This window comes from Vidua macroura, chromosome 21, assembly GCF_024509145.1.
Source record: "Vidua macroura isolate BioBank_ID:100142 chromosome 21, ASM2450914v1, whole genome shotgun sequence".
Lineage (NCBI taxonomy): Eukaryota > Metazoa > Chordata > Aves > Passeriformes > Viduidae > Vidua > Vidua macroura.
Genome location: NC_071591.1, coordinates 11,315,042 through 11,340,644, shown reverse-complemented (window position 1 = coordinate 11,340,644; position 25,603 = coordinate 11,315,042). Strand labels below are relative to the sequence as shown.

Here is a 25,603-nt window from a genome sequence, read left to right as displayed (position 1 = left end):
GAGGCGCTGACCGGGGTCACTTGAGGCCATTTAGGGTCACTTGAAGTCAACCGAGACCTTGGCTGGGGTCACTTGAGTTCATTTTGGGTCACTTGAGGTCATCTGAGACAATTACCTGGGTCACTAGTGGTCATTTCAGGCCTATTGTGGTCACCTGAGGTCCTGACCGGGGACACTTGAGGTCATTTTTGGTCACTTGCGATCACCTGAGGCCCTGACTGGGGTCACTTGAGATCATTTGGGCTCTTCTGCATCACCTGAGGCCCAGACCACTGTCACTTAAGGTCATTTGGAGTCACTTGAGGTCGCCAGGGGCATTGACCAGGGACACTTGAGGCAATTTGCGGTCACTTGAGGTCACCTGAGGCCCGGACCGGGGTCACTTGAGGTCATCTTGGGTCATTTCAGGTCGCCCGAGCACCTCACTGGGGTAACTTGAGGTCATTTGGGTTCACTTCAGGTTATCTAAGACTCTGACCATGGCCACTTGAGGTCATTTGGGGCCACTTGAGGTCATCTGAGGCCCTGACTGGGGATAACTTGAGGTCATTTGGGGTGACATGATGTCATCTGAGGCCCTGACCAGGGACACTTGAGGTCATTTGGGGTCACATGAGGTCAGTGGAGGCTCGATCTGGGGTCAATTGAGGTCATTTGGGGTCACTTGATTTCAGCTGAGGCCCTGACTGGGGTCACTTGAGGTCATTTGGGGTCAACTTGAGGACTTCTGAGGCCCTGCCTGGTGTCACTTGTGGTCACCTGATGCCATGACTGGGGATTTTTGAGGTCATTAAGGGTCATTTGAAGTCATCTGCGGCCCTGACTGGAATGAGTTGAGGTCATATGGGGTGAATTGAGGTCACCTCAGACCCTGACTGGGGTAACTTAATTTCATTTTGGTCACTTGCAGTCACCTGAGTCCCTGACTGGGGTCACTTGAGGCCATTTTCGGTCACTTGTGGTCACCTGAGGCCATGACCGGCATCACTTGAGGTCATTTGGGGTCACTTGAGGTCACCTGAGGCCCTAACAGGGGTCACTGGAGGTCATTTGGGGTCACTTGAGGTCATCTGAGGCACAGACAGCGGTCACTCGAGGTCACCTGAGGCCCTGACCTGAGTTCTTTGAGGTCATTTGGAGACATTTGAGGTCATCTGAGGCTGTGACCATGGTCACATGAGGTCATTTGCGGTCAATTGAGACCATCTGAGGCCGTGACCAAGGTCACTTGAGGCCATTTGGGGTCAGTTGATGTCATCTGAGATCCTGGCTGGGGTCACTTGAGGTCATTTTGGGTCACTTGAGGTCATCTGAGAACCTCACCGGGGTCACTAATGGGCATGTTGGGCCTATTGTGTTCACCTGCGACCCTGACTGGGGACACTTGAGGTCATTTTTGGTCACTTGCGGTCAGCTGAGGCCCTGACTGGGGTCACTTGAGATCATTCGGGGTCACATGAGGTAATCTGAGGCCCTGACAGGGGTCACTTGGGGTCATTCGGGCTCATCTGCGGTCCCCTGAGGCCCGGACCACAGTCACTTGAGGCCATTTGGGGTCACTTGAGGTCACCTGAGGCCCTGACCGGGGATACTTGAGGTAATTTTCGGTCCCTTGCGGTCACCTGAGCCCATGACCGGGGTGAGTTGAGGTCATTTTGGGCCACTTGAGGTCAGCTGAGACCCTGCCCGGGGACACTTGAGGTCATTTTCGGTCACATGAGCTCAGTGGAGTCTCGGTCTGGGGTCAATTGAGGACATTTGGGGTCACTTGACGTCACCTGAGGCCCAGACCGCGGTCCCTCGAGGTCACCTGAGGCCCTGACCTGAGTTGTTTGAGGTCATTTGGAGACATTTCAGGTCATCTGAGGCCGTGACCAAGGTCACATGAGGTCATTTGCCATCAAGTGAGACCATCTGAGGTTGTGACCAAGGTCACTTGAGGCCATTTGGCGTCAGTTGAGGTCATCTGAGACACTGGCCGGGGTCACTTCAGTCCATTTTGGGTCACTTGAGGTCATCTGAGGCAATGACTGGTGTCACTTGAGGTCATTTGGAGTCACTTTAAGTCACCTGAGGCCCTGACCGGGGTCACTTTAGGTCATTTTGGGTCACTTGAGATCATCTCAGAACCTCACCAGGGTCACTAGTGGGCATTTCGGGCCTATTGTGGTCACCTGAGGCCCTGACTGGGGTCACTTGAGATCATTTGGGGTCACTTGAGGTCATCTGAGGCCCTGACAGGGGTCACTTGGGGTCATTTGGGCTCATCTGCGGTCCCCTAAGGCCCGGACTACAGTCACTTGAGGTCATTAGGGGTCACTTGAGGTCACCTGAGGCCCTGACTGGGGTCACTTGAGGTCATTTGAGGTCACTTGAGGTCATCTGAGTCGCTGACTGTCGTCACTTGAGGTCATTTTCGGTCCCTTGCGGTCACCTGACGTCATGACCGGGGTGACTTGAGATCATTTGGGCTCACTTGAGGTCATCTGACACCCTGACTGGGGTCACTTGAGTTCATTTGGGCTCATCTGCATCAACTGAGGCCCGGACCACGGTTACGTAAACTCATTTGGAGTCACTTGAGGTCACCAGGGGCGTTGACTGGGGTCCCTTGGGATAATTTCAGGGTCACTTGAGGTCATCTGAGGCCTTGACCGGGGTCACTAGATGTCATCTGAGGCCCTGACTGTGATCACTTGAGGTCATTTGGGGTCACTTGAGGTCAACTGAGGCTCTGACCAGGGTCACTTGCGGTCACCTGAGACCATGACCAGGGTCACTTGAGGTCAGTTTTGGCCCTGACCCGGGTTACTTGAGGTCACCTGAGGCCCTGACCGGGGTTACTTTATGTCATTTGGGGTCACTCGATTACAGCTGAGGCCCTTACCGGCGTCACTTGAGGACACCTGAGGCCCAGACGGGTGTCACTTGAGGTCACCTGAGGCCCTGACCGGGATCATTTGAGGTCATTTTGGTTCGCTTGAGGTCATCTGAGTCCCTGACCAGCGCCACTTGAGGTCGTCTCAGGCCCTGACCGGGGTCACATGAGGTCATTTTGGGCCACTTGAGGTTACCTGAGGCCCATATTGGGGTCACTTGAGGTCATGTTAGGCATGCAACAGGGTCACTTGAGGTCATTGGGGATCACTTGATGTCAGCTGAGGCCCTGACCTGGCTCACTTGAGGTCATCTGAGGCCCTGATTGGGTCACTTGAGGTAATTTTGTTTTCCTTGATGTCAACTGAGGCCCTGACCGGGGTCACTTGACATCATTTGGGGCCACATGAGGTCATCTGCGGCCCTGACTGGGGTCACTTGAGGTTGCCTGAGGCCCTGATTAGGGTCACTTGAGGTCATTTGGGGTTGCTTGATGTCATCGGAGGCCATGACCGAGGTCACGTGAGGTCTTTTGGTGTTGCTTGAGTTCATCTGAAGCCCTGACCGGAGTCACTTGAGGTCACCTGAGGCCCTGACCGGGATCAATTGAGGCCATTTGAGGTCACTTGAGGTCATTTGAGGCCCGGAATGGGATCACCTAAGGTCATTTGGGGTCACTTGAGGTCACAAATGGCCCTAACTGGGGTCACTTGAGGTCACCTGAGGCCCTGATCAGGGTCACGTGGGGTCATTTGGGGTCACTTGTGGTCATGTAAGGCTCTGATTGGGGTCACTTGAGGTCACCTGAGGCCCAGACAGGGGTCACTTGAGGTCACCTGACGCCCTGACCGGGGTTACTTGAGGTCATTTCGGGTCACTTGAGGTCATCTGATGCCCTGACCAGCGTTTCTTGAGGTCATTTTGGTTTGCTTGACGTCATCTGAGGCCCTGACCGTGGCTACTTGATGTCATTTAGGGCACATGAGGTCATCTGAAGCCCTGACCGGTGTCACTTGCTGTTATTTGGTGTCACTTCAGGTCATCTGAAGCCCTGACCGGAGTCACTTGAGGTCACTTGCAGTCACTCGATTTCACCTGAGGCCCTGACTGGGGTCACTTGAGGTCACCTGAGGCCCAGACGGGGTCACTTGAGGACACCTGAGGCCCTGACCGGGATCACTGAGGTCATTTTGGCTCAATTGAGGTCATCTGAGGCAATGACTGGTGTCACTTGAGGTCATTTGCTGTCCTGGTTTAGGACAAATTAGGGGAAAACACCTCCATAGGAGCCCCTTATAGGAAACCAAACCCTCCGCAACTTCCCCCCACCACTGGGTTCGGGAGGAATTCCTTCAGAGGGGAAGTGGAAAAAACTTGTTTATTAAGGAACAACAAAAAACACTCCCCAGCACAAGAGAAATAGCCCAAGATGACCACAGATGTTTTCACCAGTCCAAGGGGGTTGAGCTGTATCTCTCTTCGCCGCAGAGGGTACGGAGCTTCTGTCGCAGACCCCGGGGGAGCTCCTGCCCGGAGTAGGTCCAATGTCTTCGGGGGGGGGGGGGGGGGGGGAAGGGAACAACGGAAACCGGGGAAGAGGAAAAAAAAATGGCAAAAAAGCAAGCCAGCGAAAAGCAGAGAAAAAAGAGAGGAAAACAGAGCCAGCAAAGCAGGCAGCCAGCAGCAAGCAAAAGCAGCAAGCAAGTCAAGCAGCAAGCCAGCAGCCAGCCGGGGGGGGGAAGGAAGACAAAACAAACTGAGAACAGGGAACAGAAACCACGATTGGGATAATGAGCATGAAAATGTCCTGTCCCCATGACATTTGCGATCACTTGAGGTCACCTGAAGCCTTGACCAATGTCAGTTGAGGTCATTTGTGGTCGCTGGATGTCATCTGAGGCCATGACCGAGGTCACGTGAGGTCTTTTGTTGTTGCTTGAGGTCAACTGAAGCCTTGACCGGAGTCACTTGAGGCCGCCTTAGGCCCTGACTGGGATCAACTGAGGTCATTTGAGGTCACTTGAGGTCATCTGAGGACCGGAATGGGGTCACTTGAGGTTACCGAGGCCCTGACTGGGATCACTGCTAGTCACCTGAGGCCCTGACCGGGATCACTTGGGTCATTTGTGTTTTCTTGAGGTCACCTGCGGGCCTGACTGCGGTCACTTGAGATGATCTGGAGTCACTTGAGGTCACCTGAGGCTCTAACCGGGATCAGTTGAGGTCATTTGGAGTCACTTGATGTCATCTGAGACATTGACTGGGGTCACTTGAGGTCACCAGATCCCGGACCGGGGTCACTTGAGGTCATTGGAGGTCATTTGAGGTCACCTGACGTTCTGACCTTGGTCACTTGAGGTCATGAAAGGCCCTGAACGTGGTCACTTGAGGTCATCTGAGGCCCTGACTGGGGTCACTTGAAGTCATTTTGTTTTGCTTGAGGTCAACTGAGGCCCTGACCGGGGTCACTTGACATCATTTGGGGCCACATGAGGTCATCTGCGGCCCTGACTGGGGTCACTTGAGGTTGCCTGAGGCCCTGACCAGGATCAATTGAGGTCATTTGGGGTCACTTGAAGTCATCTGAGGCCCGCTGGAGTCACTTGAGGGCATCTGGGGTCACTTGAGGTCGCCTGAAGCCATGACTGTTGTCTCTTGAGGTCATTTTGGGTAGCTTGATTTCACCTGAGACCCTGACCGGGGTCATGTGAGGTCAATTGAGGCCCTGACCGAGGTTACTTAAGGTCACCTGAGGCCCTGACCGGGGTCACTTGAGGTTATTTTGGGTTACTTGAGGTCATCTGCGGCCCTGACTGGGGTCACTTGAGGTCACCTGAGGCCGTGACCTCTGTCCCGTGGGGTCATTTGGGTTTGCTTGAGGTCACCTGAGGCCCTGACTGGGATCAACTGAGGTCATTTGGGGTCACTTGAGGTCGCCTTAGGCCCAGAGTGTGGTAACTTGAGGTGATTTGGGGTTACTTGTGGTCACCTAAGGCCCAAACCGAGGTCACTTGAGGTCGTCTGAGGACCTGATTGGGGTCACTTGGGGTCATTTGGGGTCACTTGTGGTCATGTGAGGCCCTGACTGGGGTCACTTGAAGTCGCCTGAGGCCCTGACCTGTGTCCCCTGGTGTCATTTGGGTTTCCTTGAGGTCACCTGAGGCTCTAACAGCGATGAATTGAGGTCGTTTGGGATCACCTGAGGTCTCCTGAGGCCCTGACAGGGGGCACTTGAGGTCATTTGGGGTCACTTGAGATCACCTGTGGCCGTGACCGGGGTCACTTGAGGTCATTTGAGGTCACTTGATTTCACCTGAGGCCCTGACCGGGGTCACTTGAGGTCACCTGAGGCCCAGATGGGGGTTCCTTGAGGTCACCTGAGGCCCTGACTGGGCTCACTTGAGGTCATTTGGGGTCACTTGAGGTCACCTGAGGCCCTGACCTGTATCCCTTGGAGTCATTTGGGTTTCCTTGAGGTCATCTGAGGCCCTGACTGTGGTCACTTGAGGTGATTTGGAGTCACTTGAGGTCACCTCAGGCCCTTACTGGGGTCACTTTATGTCATTTGGAGTAACTTGAGGTCACCAGAGTGTCTGACCAGGATCAACTGAGGTCATGTGGAGTCACTTGATATCATCTGAGTCATTGACCGAGGTGACTTGAGGTCACCTGATCCCGGACCGGGGTCACTTGAGGTCATGGGAGGCCCTGAACGGGGTCACTTGAGGTCACCTGACGCCGGACATGTGTCCCTTGGGGTCATTTGGGTTTGCTTGAGGTCACCTGGGGGCCTGATTTTAGGTACTTGAGTTCTTTTGGGGCCACTTGAGTTCGTCTGAGGCCCGGACGGGGGTCACTTGGGGTCACCTAATGCCCTGACTGGGATCACTTGAGGTAATTTGGGGTCACTTGAGGTTATTTTGGATCACTTGAGGTCATTTTAGGCATGCTACGGCATCCCTTGAGGTCATTTGGGGTCACTCAATTTCAGCTGAGGCCCGTACCGGGGTCACTTGAGGACACCTGAGGCCCTGACCGGGATCACTTGAGGTCATTTCGGGTCACTTGAGGTCATCTGAGGCTCTGACCAGCGTCACATGACGTCATCTCAGACCCTGACCGGGGTCTCTAGGGTTCTACTTAGAGCTGGGGTTTGGGGCTTCAAGGCCACAGAGGTTCCTAGAGTCTGACATCTGTAGTTTTGGAGAAATCCTGCAATGTTTGGAAATGTTGAGGTCAGGATGCCAGTGTGGGCCAGTGGGAGTAGTCACAAAGAGAGGCCATTTTCCATGGGAAAAAAAAGTCATGTCCCCAGGCACTGGCAATCTACTTAGAGCTGGGTTTTGGGCCTTTAAGGTCACACAGGTTCCTATTTGCTGACATCTGTAGTTGTGGATGAATCCTGCAATGTATTCAAATCTTGAAGTCAGGATGCCAGTGTGGGCCAGTGGGAGTGGCTGCATATAGAGGCCATTTTCCTTGGGAAAAAGAAGTCGTGTTCCAGGCTCTGGGGATCTACTTCGAGCTGGGGTTTGGGGCTTTAAGGTTACACAGGTTCCTAGTCTGTGACATCTGTAGTTTTGGAGGAAGCCTGCAAAGTTTGGAAGCGTTGAGGTCAGGATGCCAGTGTGGGCCAGTGGGAGTGGCTGCAAAGAGGAGCCATTTTCCATGGGAAAAAGAAGTCATGTGCCCAGGCTCTGGGGATCTACTTAGAGCTGGGGTTGGGGGCTTTAAGGTCACAGAGGCTCCAAGCGTCTGACATAGATAGTTTTGGAGAAATCCTGTAAAGTTTAGAAATCCTGAAGTCAAGATGCCAATGAGGGCCAGTGGGAGTGGCCGCAAAGAGAGGCCATTTTCCATGGGAAAAAGAAATAATTTCCCCAGGCTCTGTGGGTCTACTTAGAGCTGGGGATTGGGGTTTTAAGGTCAGACAGGTTCCTAGAGTCTGACATCTGTACTTTTGGAGAAATCCTATGAAATTTGCAAATGTTGAGGTCAGGATGGCAGTGTGGGCCAGTGGGAGTGGCCACAAAGAGAGGCCATTTTCCATGGGTAAAAGAAGTCATGTTCCCATCCTCTTCGTATCTACTTAGAGCTGGGGTTTGGGGCTTTAAGGTCACACAGGTTCCTAGAGGCTGACATCTGTACTTTTGGAGAAATCCTGCAAAGTTTGGAAGTGTTGAGGTCAGGATGCCAGTGTGGGCCAGTGCGAGTGGCCACAAAGAGAGGCCATTTTCCATGGGAAAAAGAAATCATTACCACAGGCTCTGGGGATCTACTTAGAGCTGGGGTTTGCGGCTTTAAATCACGCAAGTTCGTAGTGTCTGACATCTCTCGTTTTTGAGAAATCCTGCAATGTTTGGAAATGTTGAGGTCAGGATGCCAGTGTGGGCCAGTGCGAGTGGCCGCAAAGAGAGGCCATTTTCCATGGGAAAAAGAAGTCATGTTCCCATCCTCTTTGTGTCTACTTAGAGCTGGGGTTTGGGGCTTTAAGGTCACACAGGTTCCTAGAGTCTGACATAGATAGTTTTGGAGAAATCCTGTAAAGTTTAGAAATCTTGAAGTCAGGATGCCAATGTGGGCCAGTGTGAGTGGCCCCAAAGAGAGGCCATTTTCCATGGGAAAAAGATGTCATGTCCCCAAGCTCTGGAGACCTATTTAGAGCTTGGTTTTGGGGCTTCAAGGTAACACAGTTTCCAGTTGGCTGACATCTGTAGTTTTGGAGAAATCCTGCAAAGTTTGGAAATGTTGAGGTCAGGATGCCAGTGTGGGCCAGTGCGAGTGGGTGGAAAGAGAAGCCATTTTCCATGGGAAGAAGAAGTCATTTCTCCAGGCTCTGGGATCTACTTGGAGCTGGGATTTGCGGCTTTAACGTCACACGGGTTCCTATTGGCTGACATCTCTAGTTTTGGAGAAATTCTGTAAAGTTTGGAAATGTTGAGGTAAAGATTGCACTGGGGGCCAGTGTGAGTGGCCCCAAAGAGAAGCCATTTTCTATAGGAAAAAGAAGTCATTTCCCCAGGCTCTGGGGGCCAACTTAGAGCTGGGGTTTGGGGCTTTAACGTCACACAGGTTCCTCGTATCTGATATCTCTCGTTTTGGAGAAATCTTGCAATGTTTGGAAATCTTGAGGTCAGGATGCCAGTGTGGGCCAGTGCGAGTGGCCGCAATGTGTGGTCATTTTCCATGGGAAAAAGAAGTCATGTCCCCAGGCTCTGTGGTTCTACTTAGGGGGGGCTTTGTTGCTGTAAGGTCACACAGGTTCCTATTGGTTGACATTGGAAGTTTTGCAGAAAAACTGCAAAGTTTGGAAATGTTGAGGTCAGGATTGCACTGGGGGCCAGTGCGAGTGGCCACAAAGTGCGGCTATTTTCTATGGGAAAAAAGAAGTCATGTCCCCAGGCTCTGGGGATCTACTTAGAGCTGGGGTTTGCGGCTTTAAGGTCACGCAAGTTTCTAGTGTCTGATATCTCTCGATTTGGAGAAATCCTGCAATGTTTAGAAATGTTGAGGTCAGGATGCCAGTGTGGGCTAGTGGGAGTGGCCGCAATGTGTGGTCATTTTCCATGGGAAAAAAAAGTCATGTTCTGAGGCTCTGTGGATCTACGTAGAGGGGGTGTTTGTTGCTGTAAGGTCACACAGGTTCCTCGTTGTTGACCTCAATAGTTATGGAGAAATCCTGCAGTTTGGAAATGTTGAGGTCAGGATGCCAGTTGGGGCCAGTGCAAGTGGCCACAAAGAGAGGCCATTTTCCATGGGAAAAAAAAGTCATGTCCCCAGGCTCTGGGATCTATTTAGAGCTGGGGTTTGAGGCTTTAACGTCACACGGGTTCCTATTTGCTGACATCTCTAGTTTTGGAGAAATTCTGTAAAGTGTGGAAATGTTGATGTCAGGATGCCTGTGTGGGCCAGTGCGAGTGGCCGCAAAGAGAAGCCATTTTCCATGGGAAAAAGAAGTCATTTCCCCAGGGTCTGGAGATCTATTTAGAGCTGGGTTTTGGGGCTCAAGGTGACACAGGTTCCTGTTGGCTGACATCTGTAGTTTTGGAGAAACCCTGCAAAGTTTGGAAATGTTGAGGTAAGGATTGCACTGGGGACCAGCGGGAGTGGCTGCATAGAGAGGCCATTTTCCTTGGGGAAAAAGAAGTCATGTTCCTAGGCTCTGTGGATCTACTTAGAGGGGTTGTTTGTTGCTGTAATGTCACACAGGTTCCTCCTTGTTGACCTCATTAGTTATGGAGAAATCCTGTTCAAGTTTGGAAATGTTGAGGTCAGGCTGCCACAGTAGGCCAGTGCGAGTGGGCGGTAAGAGAGGCCATTTTCCATGGGAAAAAAAAGTCATGTCCCCAGACGCTGGGCTTTGGGGCTTTAACATCACATAGGTTCCTAGTGTCTGACATCTCTCGTTTTGGAGAAATCCTGCAAAGTTTGGAAATGTTGAGGTCAGGATGTCAGTGTGGGCCAGTGGGAGTGGCCGCAATGTGTGGTCATTTTCCATGGGAAAAAGAAGTCATTATCCCAGGCTCTGTGGATCTACGTAGAGGGGGTGTTTATTGCTGTAAGGTCAAACAGGTTCCTCGTTGTTGACCTCAACAGTTATGGAGAAATCCTGTCAAGTTTGGAAATGTTGAGGTCAGGATGCCAGTGTGGGCCAGTGCGAGTGGCCACAAAGAGAGGCCATTTTCCATGGGAAAAAGAAGTCATGTGCCCAGGCTCTCGGGATCTACTTGGAGCTGGGGTTTGGGGCTTTAAGGTCACACAGGTTCCTCATTGCTGATATCTGTAGTTTTGGAGAAATCCTGCAATGTTTGGAAATGTTGACTTCAGGATGCCAGTGTGGGCCATTGCGAGTTGCCACAAAGAGAGGCCATTTTTCATGGGAAAAAGAAACCATTACCCCCGGTTCTCGGGATCTAATTAGATCTGGGGTTTGGGGCTTTAAGGTCACACAGGTTCCTAGAGTCTGACATCTGTAGTGTTGGAGAAATCCTGTGAAGTTTGGAAGTGTTGAGGTCAGGATGCCAGTGTGGGCCAGTGGGAGTGGCCACAAAGAGAGGCCATTTTCCATGGGAAAAAGAAATCATTACCACAGGTTCTGGGGATCTAATTAGAGCTGGGTTTGGGGCTTTAAGGTCACACAGGTTCCTATTGGTTGACATCTGTAGTTTTGGAGAAATCCTGCAATGTTTGGAAATGTTGAGGTCAGGATGCCAGTGTGGGCCAGTGGGAGTGGCCACAAAGAGAGGCCATTTTTCATGGGAAAACAAAATCATGCAGCCAGGCTCTATGGATCTACTTAGAGCTGGGTTTTGGGGCTTTAAGGTCACACAAGGGCCTCGAGTCTGACATCTGTAATTTTGGAGAAATCCTGTTCAAGTTTGGACATGTTGAGGTCAGGATGCCAAGGTGGGCCAGTGGGAGTGGCCAGAAAGAGAGGCCATTTTCCATGGGAAAAAGAAGTCATGTCCCCAAGCTCTGGAGACCTATTTAGAGCTTGGTTTTGGGGCTTCAAGGTAACACAGTTTCCAGTTGGCTGACATCTGTAGTTTTGGAGAAATCCTGCAAAGTTTGGAAATGTTGAGGTCAGGATGCCAGTGAGGGCCAGTGGGAGTGGCTGCATAGAGAGGCCATTTTCCATGGGAAAAAGAAGTCATTACCCCTGGTTCTGGGGATGTCACTGAGTCATTCTCTGAGGTGACTCTTAGCTCAGCATTGGAGCGAATCAAAACAAGAGACCTGTCCCATAGTGTTCTCCTGGGCTACACCAATTCTGCAACCCTGAAGAAATCCAGCTGTTACTTGAAGGCACGGCCTCACCTTCCTCTACTTCAGCTGCCCCTGCCTTCCCTCCTGGGGCAGGCACAGGCCTCTACACGGACTCTCTTGTGAACCTGACCCGAAGACCAATCCCTCAGAAAATTAATTCAACAGAAGAAAAGTGTTGTAAATAGAGATAAGGCAATCTGAATTAATAATTAATAACTAAATTTATTTGCGATCGCTGTGAAAAACGCCAATCACTTGGTTTTTAAAATTTTTAAAGTTTAATAATAATAAAATGGTTATAAAAATAGTAATACAATTGGAGTAATAAAAATTTAGAGTTAGGACAATTACAATACAATAAAAAGCAAAGAATTTCAGACGTCCGGATGCTCTCGGGCACTTAAGCCACAACAAGCATGCCTTGTGAACAAAGGAATAACCTTAAAAGCAATAGCCTGTTGCATATACAAAACACTTCATGATTATGCATATATTTTATTTAAAACAAGAAATTCGTCTGGTACTTGTCAAAAAGTTTCTGTTAATCCCCAGGCGCCTTCGAGTCTAAGTCAGGCTTGAAGAAGTTCATTTTTATTGATAAGGAAAGCCATAAATTCCCCTCCTCTGGAAAACGTAGGGGTTTCTGTAATTGTTATCGTTGTGGGAATAATTCCTTGATTATCTCATTTCTTTCTTGAGCTAGTTAAAAAGTATCTTACATAGTATAGTTTCTATTTTAACATTGTGTTATAACCTAAAAATACATTCAAAACACTGCTTGAGAGAATTAATACAGCATAACTTTACAACATTACACATATAATATTCATTGTAACATTTGCGAAAAGCCAATCATAAAATATGCATTTTTCACAATCGTGTAACAATTTAAAGTCCGAATTCGCCCACAGTCTACAGAGCAGCTCTGAGTGCAAACTGACAGAGTCAGTGAATCCGTCCGGTTTGTGCACCATTGTATTTTGGCAGAGGGTTTTATATGTTTTATTTTGCCCTCGGCAATAAGCTACTGCATATTCATGCAGTCCTCTCTCAGGATGAGGTGTCCCCGCCGCTGATGTCTTCTTGGCAGCTGCTCATCTACTCGCGATATTGTCCAGATATCTCCGGGAAGGAGACAATAGTTGCTTATCTCTGGGACTTCATCTCTTTGTGTCTGCTCCTGGGATTGGGTCTGGGTCTGGCTTTGGCCCCATCTGTCTGGGTTTAGCTTGGGTGTGACTTGATGGCCCGCTCGTTATTGCTGGCTAGGGCTTTTAAAATGCTAATTAGGTGTGAACAACTTAATCTGTGAACTAACTACAGTTTATTACATGCACCCCGAACTGCACGAATTACATATATAACAAAAGCATACCTCCTTCTCAGCTGGCTCAGCTCCCCGGTCCTGCTTTTTATGCAACGGCATGAACCTGTGCTTGGGAGGGACCACAACAAAGACCTGATGGGGAGGAGATGCCTCCTTCTCCTAGCTCTGACCTAAGTGTACACAGGATGGAGTGGCCACATAACATTTACCAGAGGTGCAAAATACAGTACTAGCTTCCCACATCTGCTACCTTTTGTGAAAAATGCGTATTTTATGATTGGCTTTTCGCAAATATTAAAATGAATGTTATATGTGTTATGTTAGAAAGTTATACTGTATTAATTCTCTTAAGTAGCGTGTTAATTATAGTTTTAGGTTATAACATAATGTTAAAATAGAAACTATGTGATGTAAGTTACTTTTTACTAGCTCAAGAAAGAGATGAGATAATCAAGAAATTCTTTGCACAAAGATAACAGCGACAGGAAACATAAAGAGTTACTGCCTCCTTATCAGAAAAGACAAACATTTTTCCACCTTCTCTCCGTCTTTATGGAACCACCAGGATTCAGGGGAAGAAGTTGACAAAAACCAGAAAAATTCTTAATTTGCAAGGAATTTATGCGTCATGTATGAGATATATGAATATGCAACAGGCTATTGCTTTTAAGGGTTATTCCTTTGTTCACAAGGCATGTTTTTGGCAGCTCAGTGCCCAAAAACATCCTGACGTCCGTAATGCTTTGCTTTTTATTGTCTCGTGGTGTCCTAATCCTCATTGTAATAAAAAGGTCTTTGTTCATCAAAACTGTTATGAACAGTTTCCAGGTGTTCCCCAGAGATGCGGGCAGGGCTTTCCTAGTTCCCATGGCAACACTAAAAGAAAACTACTAACTCTAGCTAAGTACCGATATTGAAATGCTAATTAGCTAATTGCTCTGTTTGTTTTCTCTAAACTACCTGGCCTCCCACCCCTCCACGCTGCCATTCTGGGACTAACATGCAAATAAAAACCCCTTAGGATCATGGGAGTATTTTTAGGAGATAAAAATGAATATAAATCAAAAACTGAACACAATAGAGGAGTCTAGACAAATGCCCTAGCTGAGGAAGAGGGAAACACATCCCCTGACTGGCTTTTAACCGTCGCCATCACCTAAGAAAGAACAGACTATATTAGGCTCCGAGAAGCCGGGAGATAGAGACAGAGAGCCCTGGTGCTGCCACCACGGAAGGAGCGGGGACAGCTGTTGTTCTGGACTTCAGCAACAGACTCTGCACACCACTCCTCCTCGGGCCACCAGTGTGCCACAAGGAAAGGAGAAAGGACAGCTGCTGCTCGGGACTCCAGTGACCAACTCTGCACGCCGCCTTCCTTCCGGCTGCCTGGGAAAGCTACGACCGCGGGGGCGAGCTCTGCGTCGAGCCCCCTGCCCAGCTGATCTTTTTAATAAAGAGCTGAACATTAATAAAGGCATTAGCCCTGTTCATTTCAAAAACGAACATTGAAAGAAGATAGGAATTTAAACTGAATAGAGAATCTCAGACTGTGAGAAGAGAAAGAGGAGAAAAAAGGGGGGGTGGCTTGATAAACAAGTATTCTGCTTAAGAATTGTGCAAATGCAGCTAGCATAGAAGACTGTGTAACTAACTATATACAAGCTAACTTTTAGGCCAAGGACAACTGGCAAAGAAGATAAGGAGCCTTCATCCCTATGACCACCAAGGGCATAGAGAAAAAAAAAAAAAAAAAAAAAAAAGGGAAAAGGAAAAGGACCCCCTAGCAACCAATTGCACCGGCGCAGAGTACATCGAGAGAAAATACGTCAACCGAAAAAAAGGGGGGACTATAAAAACAAAAAGGTCAAAGGGGGAAGGTGCGCCGTGGCAGAGTGGAGACTCCCCAGCCGCCCAGCGCTGTTTTTTTTGCTTAATACCGCTTGCTTAATAAATTCTTTTTAATTGATTTATCTATAATTAGCCTCCCCAATTGAATTTGTCTATAACAAATTTGGTGCCGTGACTCGGATAAGGGCAAACGGGCAGGAATTCCTAATCAGGGAGGCGCCCCGCTGCCTTTTCAGTGGCCCCGGTGCAGGCTTTTCCTTCTCGGGTCCTTACCGACGAACCTAAATTCGGTATTAAGCAAAAGGGATACCGGTAACCCCGTAATCTTTGTGCACGAAGCCTGGGCGAAGACGCAGGACAGCGTGAGTATAAAAGTGGGATCCACTCGGTTGGGGTTGGGATCCCAGGACATAACGTACGAGACGTCCTTTTAGGACGAGGCAAGTGTGGACCTCTAAGTAGTGCGGTTTCCAGACCCCGAGAGGGGCTGGGCCACGAACAGGGGGCCCCGAGTGTGTGTGTGTGTGAAGGTGTCCTGGAAGATGGGACAGAGGAAAAGCAAGCCCTCTGATTCCATGGGGATGGGGACCCCGGTAAAGTTTCCCCAGATACCACCTGACAGTCCGTTAGGTTTAATAATAAACTCTTGGGATGAATACCCTTCAAGAAAAGGGAAGGATAGGGCAAAAATGATACATTATTGTATGGAAGTATGGGGAGGAAAACAAATCCGTGGTGATAATTTATTTTGGCCAGTGTTTGGAAGCTTCGAGGACTGGATTTGACAGGCATTAAACATTTATGTAAATTCTAAAGAACCTTTTGATATGGAAGAGCGCAAGTACGCTGCTCTCTGGATAGTGGGGGAAACAAGAGCAAAACTTTTTGCCTTAAGCACCCAGGGAGAAAAAAAGAAAAATAAAAAGCCTGAGGAGGTTCCAACTGCACCCCCTCTACCATACATACCTCCCCCTCCTCCACCTCCACCAGCACCACCAGTAGTCTACCCCAGTTTAGATCAAGGGGGGGATTTTGAAAACCAGGAAGTAGAAATCCTGGAACCGGTCCCTGAGGAAAATCGTCGTGTTACTCGTAGCCTAACAAGGGGGAAAAGCGAGAGGGAAAGGCAAGCTCTATATCCATTAAGGGAAGTAGCTTTGGGAATGATCCCTAATCCTAATGCTGGTCAGCAGGGACAACCATCCCAAATTCCGGGAATAGGTTATGTGGAGGTACCTCTTAATTCAGGAGATGTGAGGGAGTTCAAGAAAGAAATGGGACATCTATTGGAAGACCCCCTCGGAGTTGCAGAGCGGGTGGATCAGTTTCTGGGGCCCAACGTGTATACGTGGGACGAAATGCAGTCAATACTGGGGATTTTATTCACATCTGAGGAGCGAGGGATGATCAGGACAGCCGGTATGAGAATCTGGGGTAGAGACCATCAGGCAGGACCCCAAGCAGATACTAAGTGGCCTTTACAGCGTCCTAATTGGGATAAGCAGGATCCCCTGCATAGGACACATATGGCAGACTTAAGAACAATTCTTATCCAGGGGATCAGAGAATCAGTCCCTAAGGGGCAGAATGTGAATAAAGCTTTTTGTGAGAGTCAAAAGAAAGATGAGGACCCCACGGAATGGTTAGGACGGCTCCGGAGATCTTTTCAGCTGTACTCTGGAGTAAATCCTGACACTCCGGAAGGACAGATGTTGTTAAAGACCCAGTTCGTGGCCAGAGCCTGGCCTGATATTAGGAGAAAATTGGAAAAGATTGAGGATTGGCATGGTAGAGGCCTGGATGAATTGTTGCGGGAAGCTCAGAAAGTGTATGTACGGAGAGAGGAGGAAGGACATAGGAAACAAGCAAGAGTGATGATGGCTGTGGTACGTGAAGGGCAGAGGGGAACGCTTAGTCAGTTCCAGGGAAGTAAGCCGAGGGGCCAGAAGGTAGAAGAAGGGAGAAGAGAAAAGGAGAGTGGACAAGGAAGCTGCTTTTATTGTGGTAAGAGAGGGCATTTTCGGTGGGAATGCAGAAAAAGGTTGGCAGATGAAAAGCAATTCAAGGAAGATTGAGGGGGTCAGGGGCTCTATTTGCTGGGGATCCAGAAAAAAGCAGAGCCCCTGGTGGGATAAACTGTGGTAACTTGTTTGTTCATCAAAAGAATTAGAATATTAAAGGGGGAAAATATAAAATTAAAGTATAAGGGACCAGCTTGCTTGTTAAGAGATAGGGGAAGCATCTGTGAAGTTGGGAAACATCAACTTGTGGGATTTACTAAAAAAAGGACAATAAGGAAGCAACTGCTACAAACTGCAAGGCTATAGACATATTGCAAAACGCAAGACCACAAGTATGATTAATCACCATTTAGGGAGCTTTTCTTAGCTTTTTTTTGCAGACACAGGCTAAGGATGTTGGGGGATGGCCGGAGCTGATTATGAAATCAGCGACCACCAGGCAACGGCCACTGGACACGTAGGAGTGCTCCGGGTACGCCCATCACTGTCCGGAACCGATTGTGAAACCAACGATCACCTGCCTCGACACAACGCAGACACGATGCAGAGGGATGCTCAAGCTACGCCCACCGCTATCGCAAGAGACACAAATGAAGAAACCTCCAAGAAACTATAAAAGAGACTGAATAAGGGGGGTGGGGTGTGGGGCACTGCAGTGTGGGACACTGCAGGAGGGGCGGTTAGGAGACCCCTACCCACCCAGCGCTGTTTTGCTTGCTACTGCTTGCTGTAATTAATAAAATTCTAATTGACCTTAAAAAGGCTGAATCAAATTATTCGCCTCAATTTATCACACCTGGTAAAACTAAAAATTGGTCCCCAGCAGCAAGAATATGAGTTTCTTGTGGACTCAGGAGCTGAGAGATCAACGGTTCAAACCCTTCCCTCAGGGTGTAAATTATCAAGAGAAACAATACAGGTAGTTGGGGCAAAAGGGGAAGCCTTTAAAGTGCCTGTAATCAAAGACGTGATTTTTGAAACCAGCTCCAAAATAGGTATAGGGTCACTGTTGTTAGTTCCAGAGGCTGACTATAACTTACTGGGACGAGATTTGATGATTGAATTAGGAATTGGAATCGACATAAATGACAAGAACCTAAATATTAGATTATGTCCTCTTCGGGTAGAGGACGAACAGAAAATTAACCCTGAAGTGTGGTACACCCCAGAAAAAGCAGGCCGATTGGACATAAAACCTTTTGAGATAATATTAAGAAATCCTGAAGTCCCAGTTAGAGTTAAGCAGTACCCAATTCCAAATGAAGGAAGGAAAGGGGTCAAACCTGAAATCGAAAGATTAAAAGCACAAGGGTTATTAGAACCCTGCATGTCCCCTTTTAATACTCCTATCCTTCCTGTTAAAAAACCCGATGGGAAATACCGTTTGGTACATGATTTACGAGAAATTAACAAAAGGACTGTAGAAAGATTCCCTGTAGTAACTAACCCTCATACTTTATTAAGTCAGTTAGGCCCCGAAAATCAGTGGTATAGTGTTATAGATTTAAAGGATGCATTTTGGGCATGTCCCCTTAAAGAAAGTTGTAGGGACTATTTTGCCTTTGAATGGGAAGACCCAGACACCCACAGAAAACAACAACTCCGTTGGACGGTACTCCCACAAGGGTTTACAGAGTCCCCTAATTTATTTGGCCAGGCACTGGAGCAGCTGCTTACAGATTTTCAGTTGAGAGAAGGGGCTGTCCTGATTCAGTATGTAGATGACTTGTTAGTAGCTGGGAAAGAAGAGGAAATTGTCAGGGAAGAGAGTATAAGATTACTCAAATTTCTAAGCCTGAAAGGACTCAAAGTGTCAAAATCCAAATTACAATTTGTGGAAAAAGAGGTGAAGTATCTTGGACATAGACTGAGTCAAGGAATGAAGAAACTAGACCCAGAAAGGGTTAAGGGAATCTTAGCTATGCCAGGGCCAAGGACAAAGCGGGAGGTTAGACAGCTGTTAGGATTGTTTGGGTACTGTAGACAATGGATAGAGGGATTTAGCGGGAAAGTAAAATTCCTACATGAGAAACTAACAAAAGAAGGCTTGCTTAAGTGGACTCGGGAAGATGAGGAAAAACTACAGGACCTCAAGGCAGAATTAGTAAATGCACCGGTTCTCAGTCTTCCTGATTTAAAAAGGCCCTTTTATCTTTTTGTAAACATTAAGGATGGTACAGCATATGGAGTATTAGCTCAAGATTGGGCAGGGAGTAAAAAACCGGTGGCCTATTTATCAAAACTGTTAGACCCAGTATCTAGAGGTTGGCCCACTTGTTTACAAACAATAGTTGCAGCAGCAATGTTAGTAGAGGAAACAATAAAAATAACTTTTGGAGGGGAATTACATGTACTATCTCCCCACAACATTCGAGGAGTGTTACAGCAAAAAGCAGAGAAATGGATTACAGATGCTAGGCTCCTAAAATATGAAGGAATTCTGATTTCCTCACCAAAGTTAAGCTTAGAAACCACTTCCCTCCAAAACCTGCTCAATTTCTGTATGGAGAACCTAGCGAAAACCTGACACATGATTGCCTAAAAGTTATTGAAGAACAGACAAAAATAAGGCCTGATTTGGAGGAAGAAGAATTAGAAGACGGTGAGAGATTATTTGTGGATGGGTCGTCTCGAGTAATAGAAGGAAAAAGAAAATCAGGTTATGCTGTAATTGATGGGAAAACTTTGGAGGTAATAGAATAAGGGCCATTAAGCTCAGGGTGGTCGGCACAGGCTTGTGAATTATATGCTCTATTATGGGCCTTAGAGCTGTTAAAAGGAAAGGCTGGAACTATTTATACAGACTCAAAATATGCTTATGGGGTAATACATACATTTGGAAAGATATGGGAAGAAAGGGGCTTGATTAACTCACAGGGAAAGGGATTAATTCATGAGGATTTAATTAGGAGAATACTGCAAGCTCTAAGGTTGCCTGAAGGTATCGCTGTAGTTTATGTAAAAGGCCACCAGACCGGGATATGTAACCAAGTAAGGGGAAACAATGTCGCTGATCAAGAGGCAAAGAATGCGGCTCTTAGAGTGTTAAAGGAAACTGTAATTACCAAAAGGGGTAGGGAAGACTGCCCCGATTGTGGAGCTGATTTAGAGAGTGAACCTTGTCACGATTGTCGGAAAGAATTTGGGATGTGTGGAATAAATTGTGTTTGCAAGAATCCCAACAAGAAGTATTGTATACTACATGGACCAATCCAGATATTGGTGTTCACTGAAAAGGAGCAGGAAAAACTAAAAGAAATGGGGATTATAGAAAAGGGAAATAGAAAAGAATTACCAGATGGCGTGAGGTACTCCCAAAATCAGTGGCTTGAAAAATCCTGGAAGCAATTCACACAAAAACACACTGGGGTACCCAAGCATTAATAGATCAATTTGAAATTAAATATACTTGTATGGGGATGCACACCTTAGCTAAACAAATAACACAACAATGCCTAACCTGTCAACGGGTCAACAAGAGGCAATGGAGACAAAGGGAAATGGGGGGACGGGAATTGGCACATAGACCGTTTTCCCACATTCAAACAGATTTTACTGATTTGCCTAAAGTAGGAAGGTATAAACACTTATTGGTGATAATAGACCACTTGACTCACTTTGTAGAGGCATTCCCTACCTCCAGGGCAACTACACAAACAGTAGTAAAAACACTATTAGAAGAGATAATCCCCCGTTATGGACTAGTAGAAGTAATAGACTCAGACAGAGGGCCACACTTTACCTCCAAAATAATTAAAGAAGTAGTTACAGCTCTAGGAACGAAGTGGCAATATCATACTCCCTGGCATCCACAAAGCTCAGGTAAAGTGGAAAGGGTAAATGGGGAAATTAAGAAACAACTAACTAAATTGATGTATGAAACACAGTTATCCTGGGTAAAATGTCTACCTTTAGCCTTGTTAAATATACGAACTCAGCCCAGAACAGATATTGGAATTTCTCCATTTGAAATGCTGTATGGGATGCCTTATGACATGAATTCTCCGATAGACCACCCTGGAATAAGTAATCAACAAATTAACCAATATGTCATGCAACTTATAAAGGCTCGGGAAGGGTTTAGAAGAGCTGGGTTACTAGTGCAACGACCTCCTTTAGACCTAGCAATCCATAATATAAAACCAGGTGATAAGGTATTAATAAAAACCTGGAAAGAAACCTCACTAATCCCAAACTGGGAAGGCCCCTATGTTGTTTTACTTACTACAGAAACTGCAGTCAGAACCGCCGAGAAGGGATGGACACATGCGAGCCGAATAAAGGGACCGATTACTGCTGCTGCTGCCGAAGACCCCTGGAGAATAACCAGCCAACCCGGAGATCTTAAGGTCACATTTAAATGGACTTAATGGACTCAGTAAAAATTGTACAAACCAGCTGGTATAGTGAGATATTGGATTATGGATATCCTATAACTGATGATTTTAGAGTCTATTGTACAAATAAGGATTGTGATTGTTACCCTTTTGTATGCTATATTTGTAAAATCTGCCAGGAACGGTGGTGGGTCCATAGTTATAGAGGTACCCCTCCTAGGGGTATTTGTAAAGGGTGTTTCCAATTAGAAAGAGAACTGACAAAGTCAGTCCTAAAGATTGGAGAAGAGAACAGGACCCTACCAAGGGAATCCCAAGAGTGGTGGGAGGTGTTTACTAAGGGGGCTAGGCCTGAAAATTGTTGTTACCACTCTAATGAACCAATTCCCCTAATTGTTCAAATTATAAAAGGGAATTGCCGGAAGACTTTACCTGGAATTCAGTGTAATTCGCCGCAAGTGAAGGATAAGAATTGGGAATCATTCAAAAAGAGGCAGCAAAAACAGAGTAAGGGTCCTCCTGAAGAATATCCTTGCTGCCGAGAAGATGGTACACCTCGCGGCTCGAAGCAACCCGGTCGGCGAGCGAGGCAGAGGGATAAGAAGCAGTGGAGGAAAAAGCCCTCAAACTGGGACAATTCAAAGGTATTTCAAGAACTGCCTCAAGGGTACTGATCTCCCAAGGGTAAAGGTGAGCCCGGCAATAACATGTCAAACCAAACAGTGGGAAGGGGGAAATAATGATAATCAAGTTCTGGGGCGGTTTGGACTCCACCCTTGCTGGCAAATTCTGTACATATTAGTTATAAGTTGTACCTGGCCTGTACAAGGGGACTATGCACACCAGCCATTTAATTGGACTCTGACCAAAATAGACCAAGGGAAAGTTGTTAAGCAAAATGCCACCACTGTAGCTCCTACTTTTTTAGTTACTAATGAGGACTTGGTGAAGTCTGTGTGGGGATGGAGTAAACCTGACTTCCACGCTATCTATTGGTGTCCTAGCTCCAATCCTGGGAGGGGATATTGTAATTACCCTGGGGAATATCTGTGTGGATATTGGGGCTGTGAAACCATAGCAACTGCCTGGGCTGTCACCCATCCAGATAAATTTTTACAGGTCTCATGGTGTCGTAAAGGATGCAAAGTTCCATGGTATGGCACTCAAGGAGAAATTCTGTATATGGGGAATTGTAGGTCCTTGAAAATACAGGTGCTCAACCCCCTGGACCCCAGGATGGCTGGTAGGAAAAACTTGGGGAGTAAGGTGTTGGGAACCGGGTAAGGATCGTGGAGGGTACATTCAAATAAAAAAGGAAATCCTACCACATGATCCTCTACCCATAGGCCCTAACTCTGTAATTGCTGAGGAGAAGTTAACCGAGACAGCTATAGGGACCAGTGACACCACAATGCCCGGAAACGGGACCCTCATACTCCCGACCCCGGATCCCCAGCAAAGTACCCTTTGGAAACTTATGCAGGCAGCATACCAAGTCCTCAATGTAACACGACCTAACATTACTGAACAATGCTGGCTGTGCTTTGATATTAAACCTCCTTTCTATGAGGCAGTAGGGCTCAATGAGAAACCCAAGTGAGTTAATGGGAGCAATCCGCCACAATGTAACTGGAAAGACCCCCAAACCCAAGGGATAACGTTAGCAGCAGTAACTGGAAAGGGACGATGCATAGGGAGAGTCCCGTGGCAAAAGAAACATTTGTGTAAAACAGTCAGTAAAGCACAGCATAAGGGTAACCCGGCAAAATGGTTGATTCCAGCCAAAAATACTAAATGGATATGCTCCAGAGGGGGGCTTACACCCTGTATTGCTCTTGACCTATTCAACGAAGTCTCTGAGTTTTGCATACAAGTGGTAATAGTCCCTAAAATCATTTATCATCCTGAGGAATATGTGTTTAATGCTCAAGTCACTTCTGAACATCACTTATCAAAAAGGGAACCCTTCACAGCCTTGACAGTAGCTACCCTAATGATTGTAGGTGGAACAGGTGTTGGCACCGGGGTGGCATCATTAGTAAAACAGAATCAAGAATTTAATTCCTTGAGGATTGCTGTAGATGAAGACTTAGCCCGCATTGAACAGTCGATCTCAGCCCTTGAAAAGTCTGTAAGATCCCTGTCAGAGGTAGTATTACAAAATCGTAGAGGATTGGACTTAATATTCTTGCAACAGGGAGGATTATGTGCTGCCCTTAGGGAGGAATGCTGTGTGTATGCAGACCACACGGGAATTGTGAGAGATACAATGACTAAACTAAGGGAAGGCCTCAAACAGAGAAAGAGGGAGAGAGAGTCACAGCAAAGCTGGTATGAGACTTGGTTCAACAGCTCCCCTTGGCTTACCACGCTACTATCAACCCTTGCAGGTCCTGTGATATTGTTGTTACTAGGTTTAACTTTCAGACCTTGCATTTTTAATAAAATCATAGACATTGTAAAAGGAAGACTAGAGGCAGCTCATCTAATGCTTATTAGGGAGAGGTACGAAGCATTGCCCAGGGACTCAGAAGTAGATGAAACCCTGGTCTTAAGCCACCAAGAGTTAAAGCGTTTTAATGAACAAATTGGTAAAGAGAAAGAGGAGGGATTGTAATAAAAAGGTCTTTGTTCATTAAAACGAACATTGAAAGAAAATAAGAATTTAAACTGAATAGAGAATTTCAGACTGTGAGAAGAGAAAGAGAAAAAAAAAGGGGGGGTGGTTTGATAAACAACAAGTATTCTGCTTAAGAATTGTGCAAATGCAGCTAGCACAGAAGACTGTGTAACTAACTATATACAAGCTAACTTTTAGGCCAAGGACAACTGGCAAAGAAGATAAGGAGCCTTCATCCCTATGACCACCAAGGGCAGAGAGAAAAAGGACCCCCTAGCAACCAATTGCACCGGCGCAGAGTACATCGAGAGAAAATACGTCAACCGAAAAAGAGGGGGGACTATAAAAACAAAAAGGTCAAAGGGGGAAGGTGCGCCGTGGCAGAGTGGAAACTCCCCGGCCGCCCAGCGCTGTTTTTTGCTTAATACCGCTTGCTTAATAAATTCTTGTTAATGGATTTATCTATAATTAGCCTCCCCAATTGAATTTGTCTATAACACTCATTGTCCAATTTTTTATTACTCTAATTTTATTACTATTTTTATAACTTTTTTATTACTAATAAAGTTTTAAGATTTTAAAGTAACAAGTCGTTGGCGTTTTTCATATTTTTTAACCTCTGCAGTACACAGTGGCACGGTCCGGCCCATCCCGGCCTGCTGGGAAATGAAGCAGCCGGGCGGACCCACGGCAGGGCTGGTGCTCGCGTGGTCACGTGAAGGGACGCTGGGTCAGCACGTGATCCCGAATCGGTGGGTCACGTGACCGCTGCCTGCGCGGCCGCGCTCGCTCTGTGGTGCAAGCGGAGCCGCTGCTATGGAGTCGCTGCTGCTGCTCCCGCCGCTGCTGCTGCTCCCGCCGCTGCCGCTGCTCCCGCCGCTGCCGTCCGCCCACGCCGCTCCCGGTGGGTGTTTCGGGCCGGACCCTTCTGCCTGTCCCCTCTGCTCCTCGGGCCGGATCCCTCTGCCTGACCCCCTCCTTCCTTCTTCGGCTAGAGCCCCGGCCCTCCATGGACAGGACCCTCAACTAGCTTTTCCAGGCCCTGGGCAGGACCCCGAACTTGCTGGGCCGGAGCCCTCAGCCAGCCTGGGGAGCACCGGGAGGGCGCTCCGAGCTCCCCGGGTCCCGGTTCCCAGGCTGGGTTGTGCCGTACTGGGTGACAGCGCCTGTTGTCGGTTTCCGCTGTGCTGATGATGCCCCCTCCAGCTGCCCGGGTCGTATGGCCCGGCCTGGAGGAGCGGCTCTTTCCGCAGGTGCGGGACCACTTCAGCTTCGAGACCTGTGGCAACGAGACCTTCCCGCAGCGGTACCTGGTGTCGGGTAGGTCCCGTGGGTGCTGTGACTTCGGGCTGGATTCGTTTCTGGTTTCTGCTTAAGCTTTAACTGCCTCTGTTCCGAGGTAAAGCAGGAGCTAGAGCACTGGGCAGCCAAGAATCAGTGTTAGCCAAGGGCCAACCCTGTACCAGCCAAGCATTCCCCAGCATTGTCTATAGCCTCCTCTCCTTTTCATCCACTTTTTACAAAGGCATGCACTTCTAGAACAAGGGGGACTGGCTTTAAATTGAGAGTAGGCTTAGACTGCACATCAGGAAGGCATTCTTCCCTGCCTGCAGGGTGGGAAGGCCCTGGCACAGGTTATGCAGAGGAGCTGTGCCTGCCCCACCCCTAGCAGTGTCCAAGGCCAGGCTGGACAGGGTTTGGAGCACCCTGGGGTAGTGGAAGATGTCCTTGCCCATGGCAGAGGGGTGGAAGTAGACGGAACTTTAAGGTCCTTTCCAGCACCAACCAGTCTGGAATTCGCTCCTTG

General features: G+C 47.9%; 1 protein-coding gene across 3 annotated transcripts in view; it reads left to right on the top strand.

Annotated features, from left to right (window-relative positions):
• Positions 1-24,544: 24,544 nt before the first annotated feature.
• Positions 24,545-25,603, top strand: part of DPP7 (dipeptidyl peptidase 7) — a 23,617-nt gene continuing 22,558 nt past the window's right edge. Inside the window, exons 1-2 of one of the 3 annotated variants that reach the window (XM_053996706.1) lie at positions 24,545-24,700; positions 25,003-25,116. In XM_053996706.1, coding sequence (XP_053852681.1) covers positions 24,613-24,700; positions 25,003-25,116 — 202 coding nt within the window. In that variant the 5' untranslated portion in view covers positions 24,545-24,612. The remainder of the gene's footprint in view (positions 24,701-25,002; positions 25,117-25,603) is intronic. The other 2 variants (XM_053996705.1, XM_053996704.1) reach the window with 2 other exon arrangements.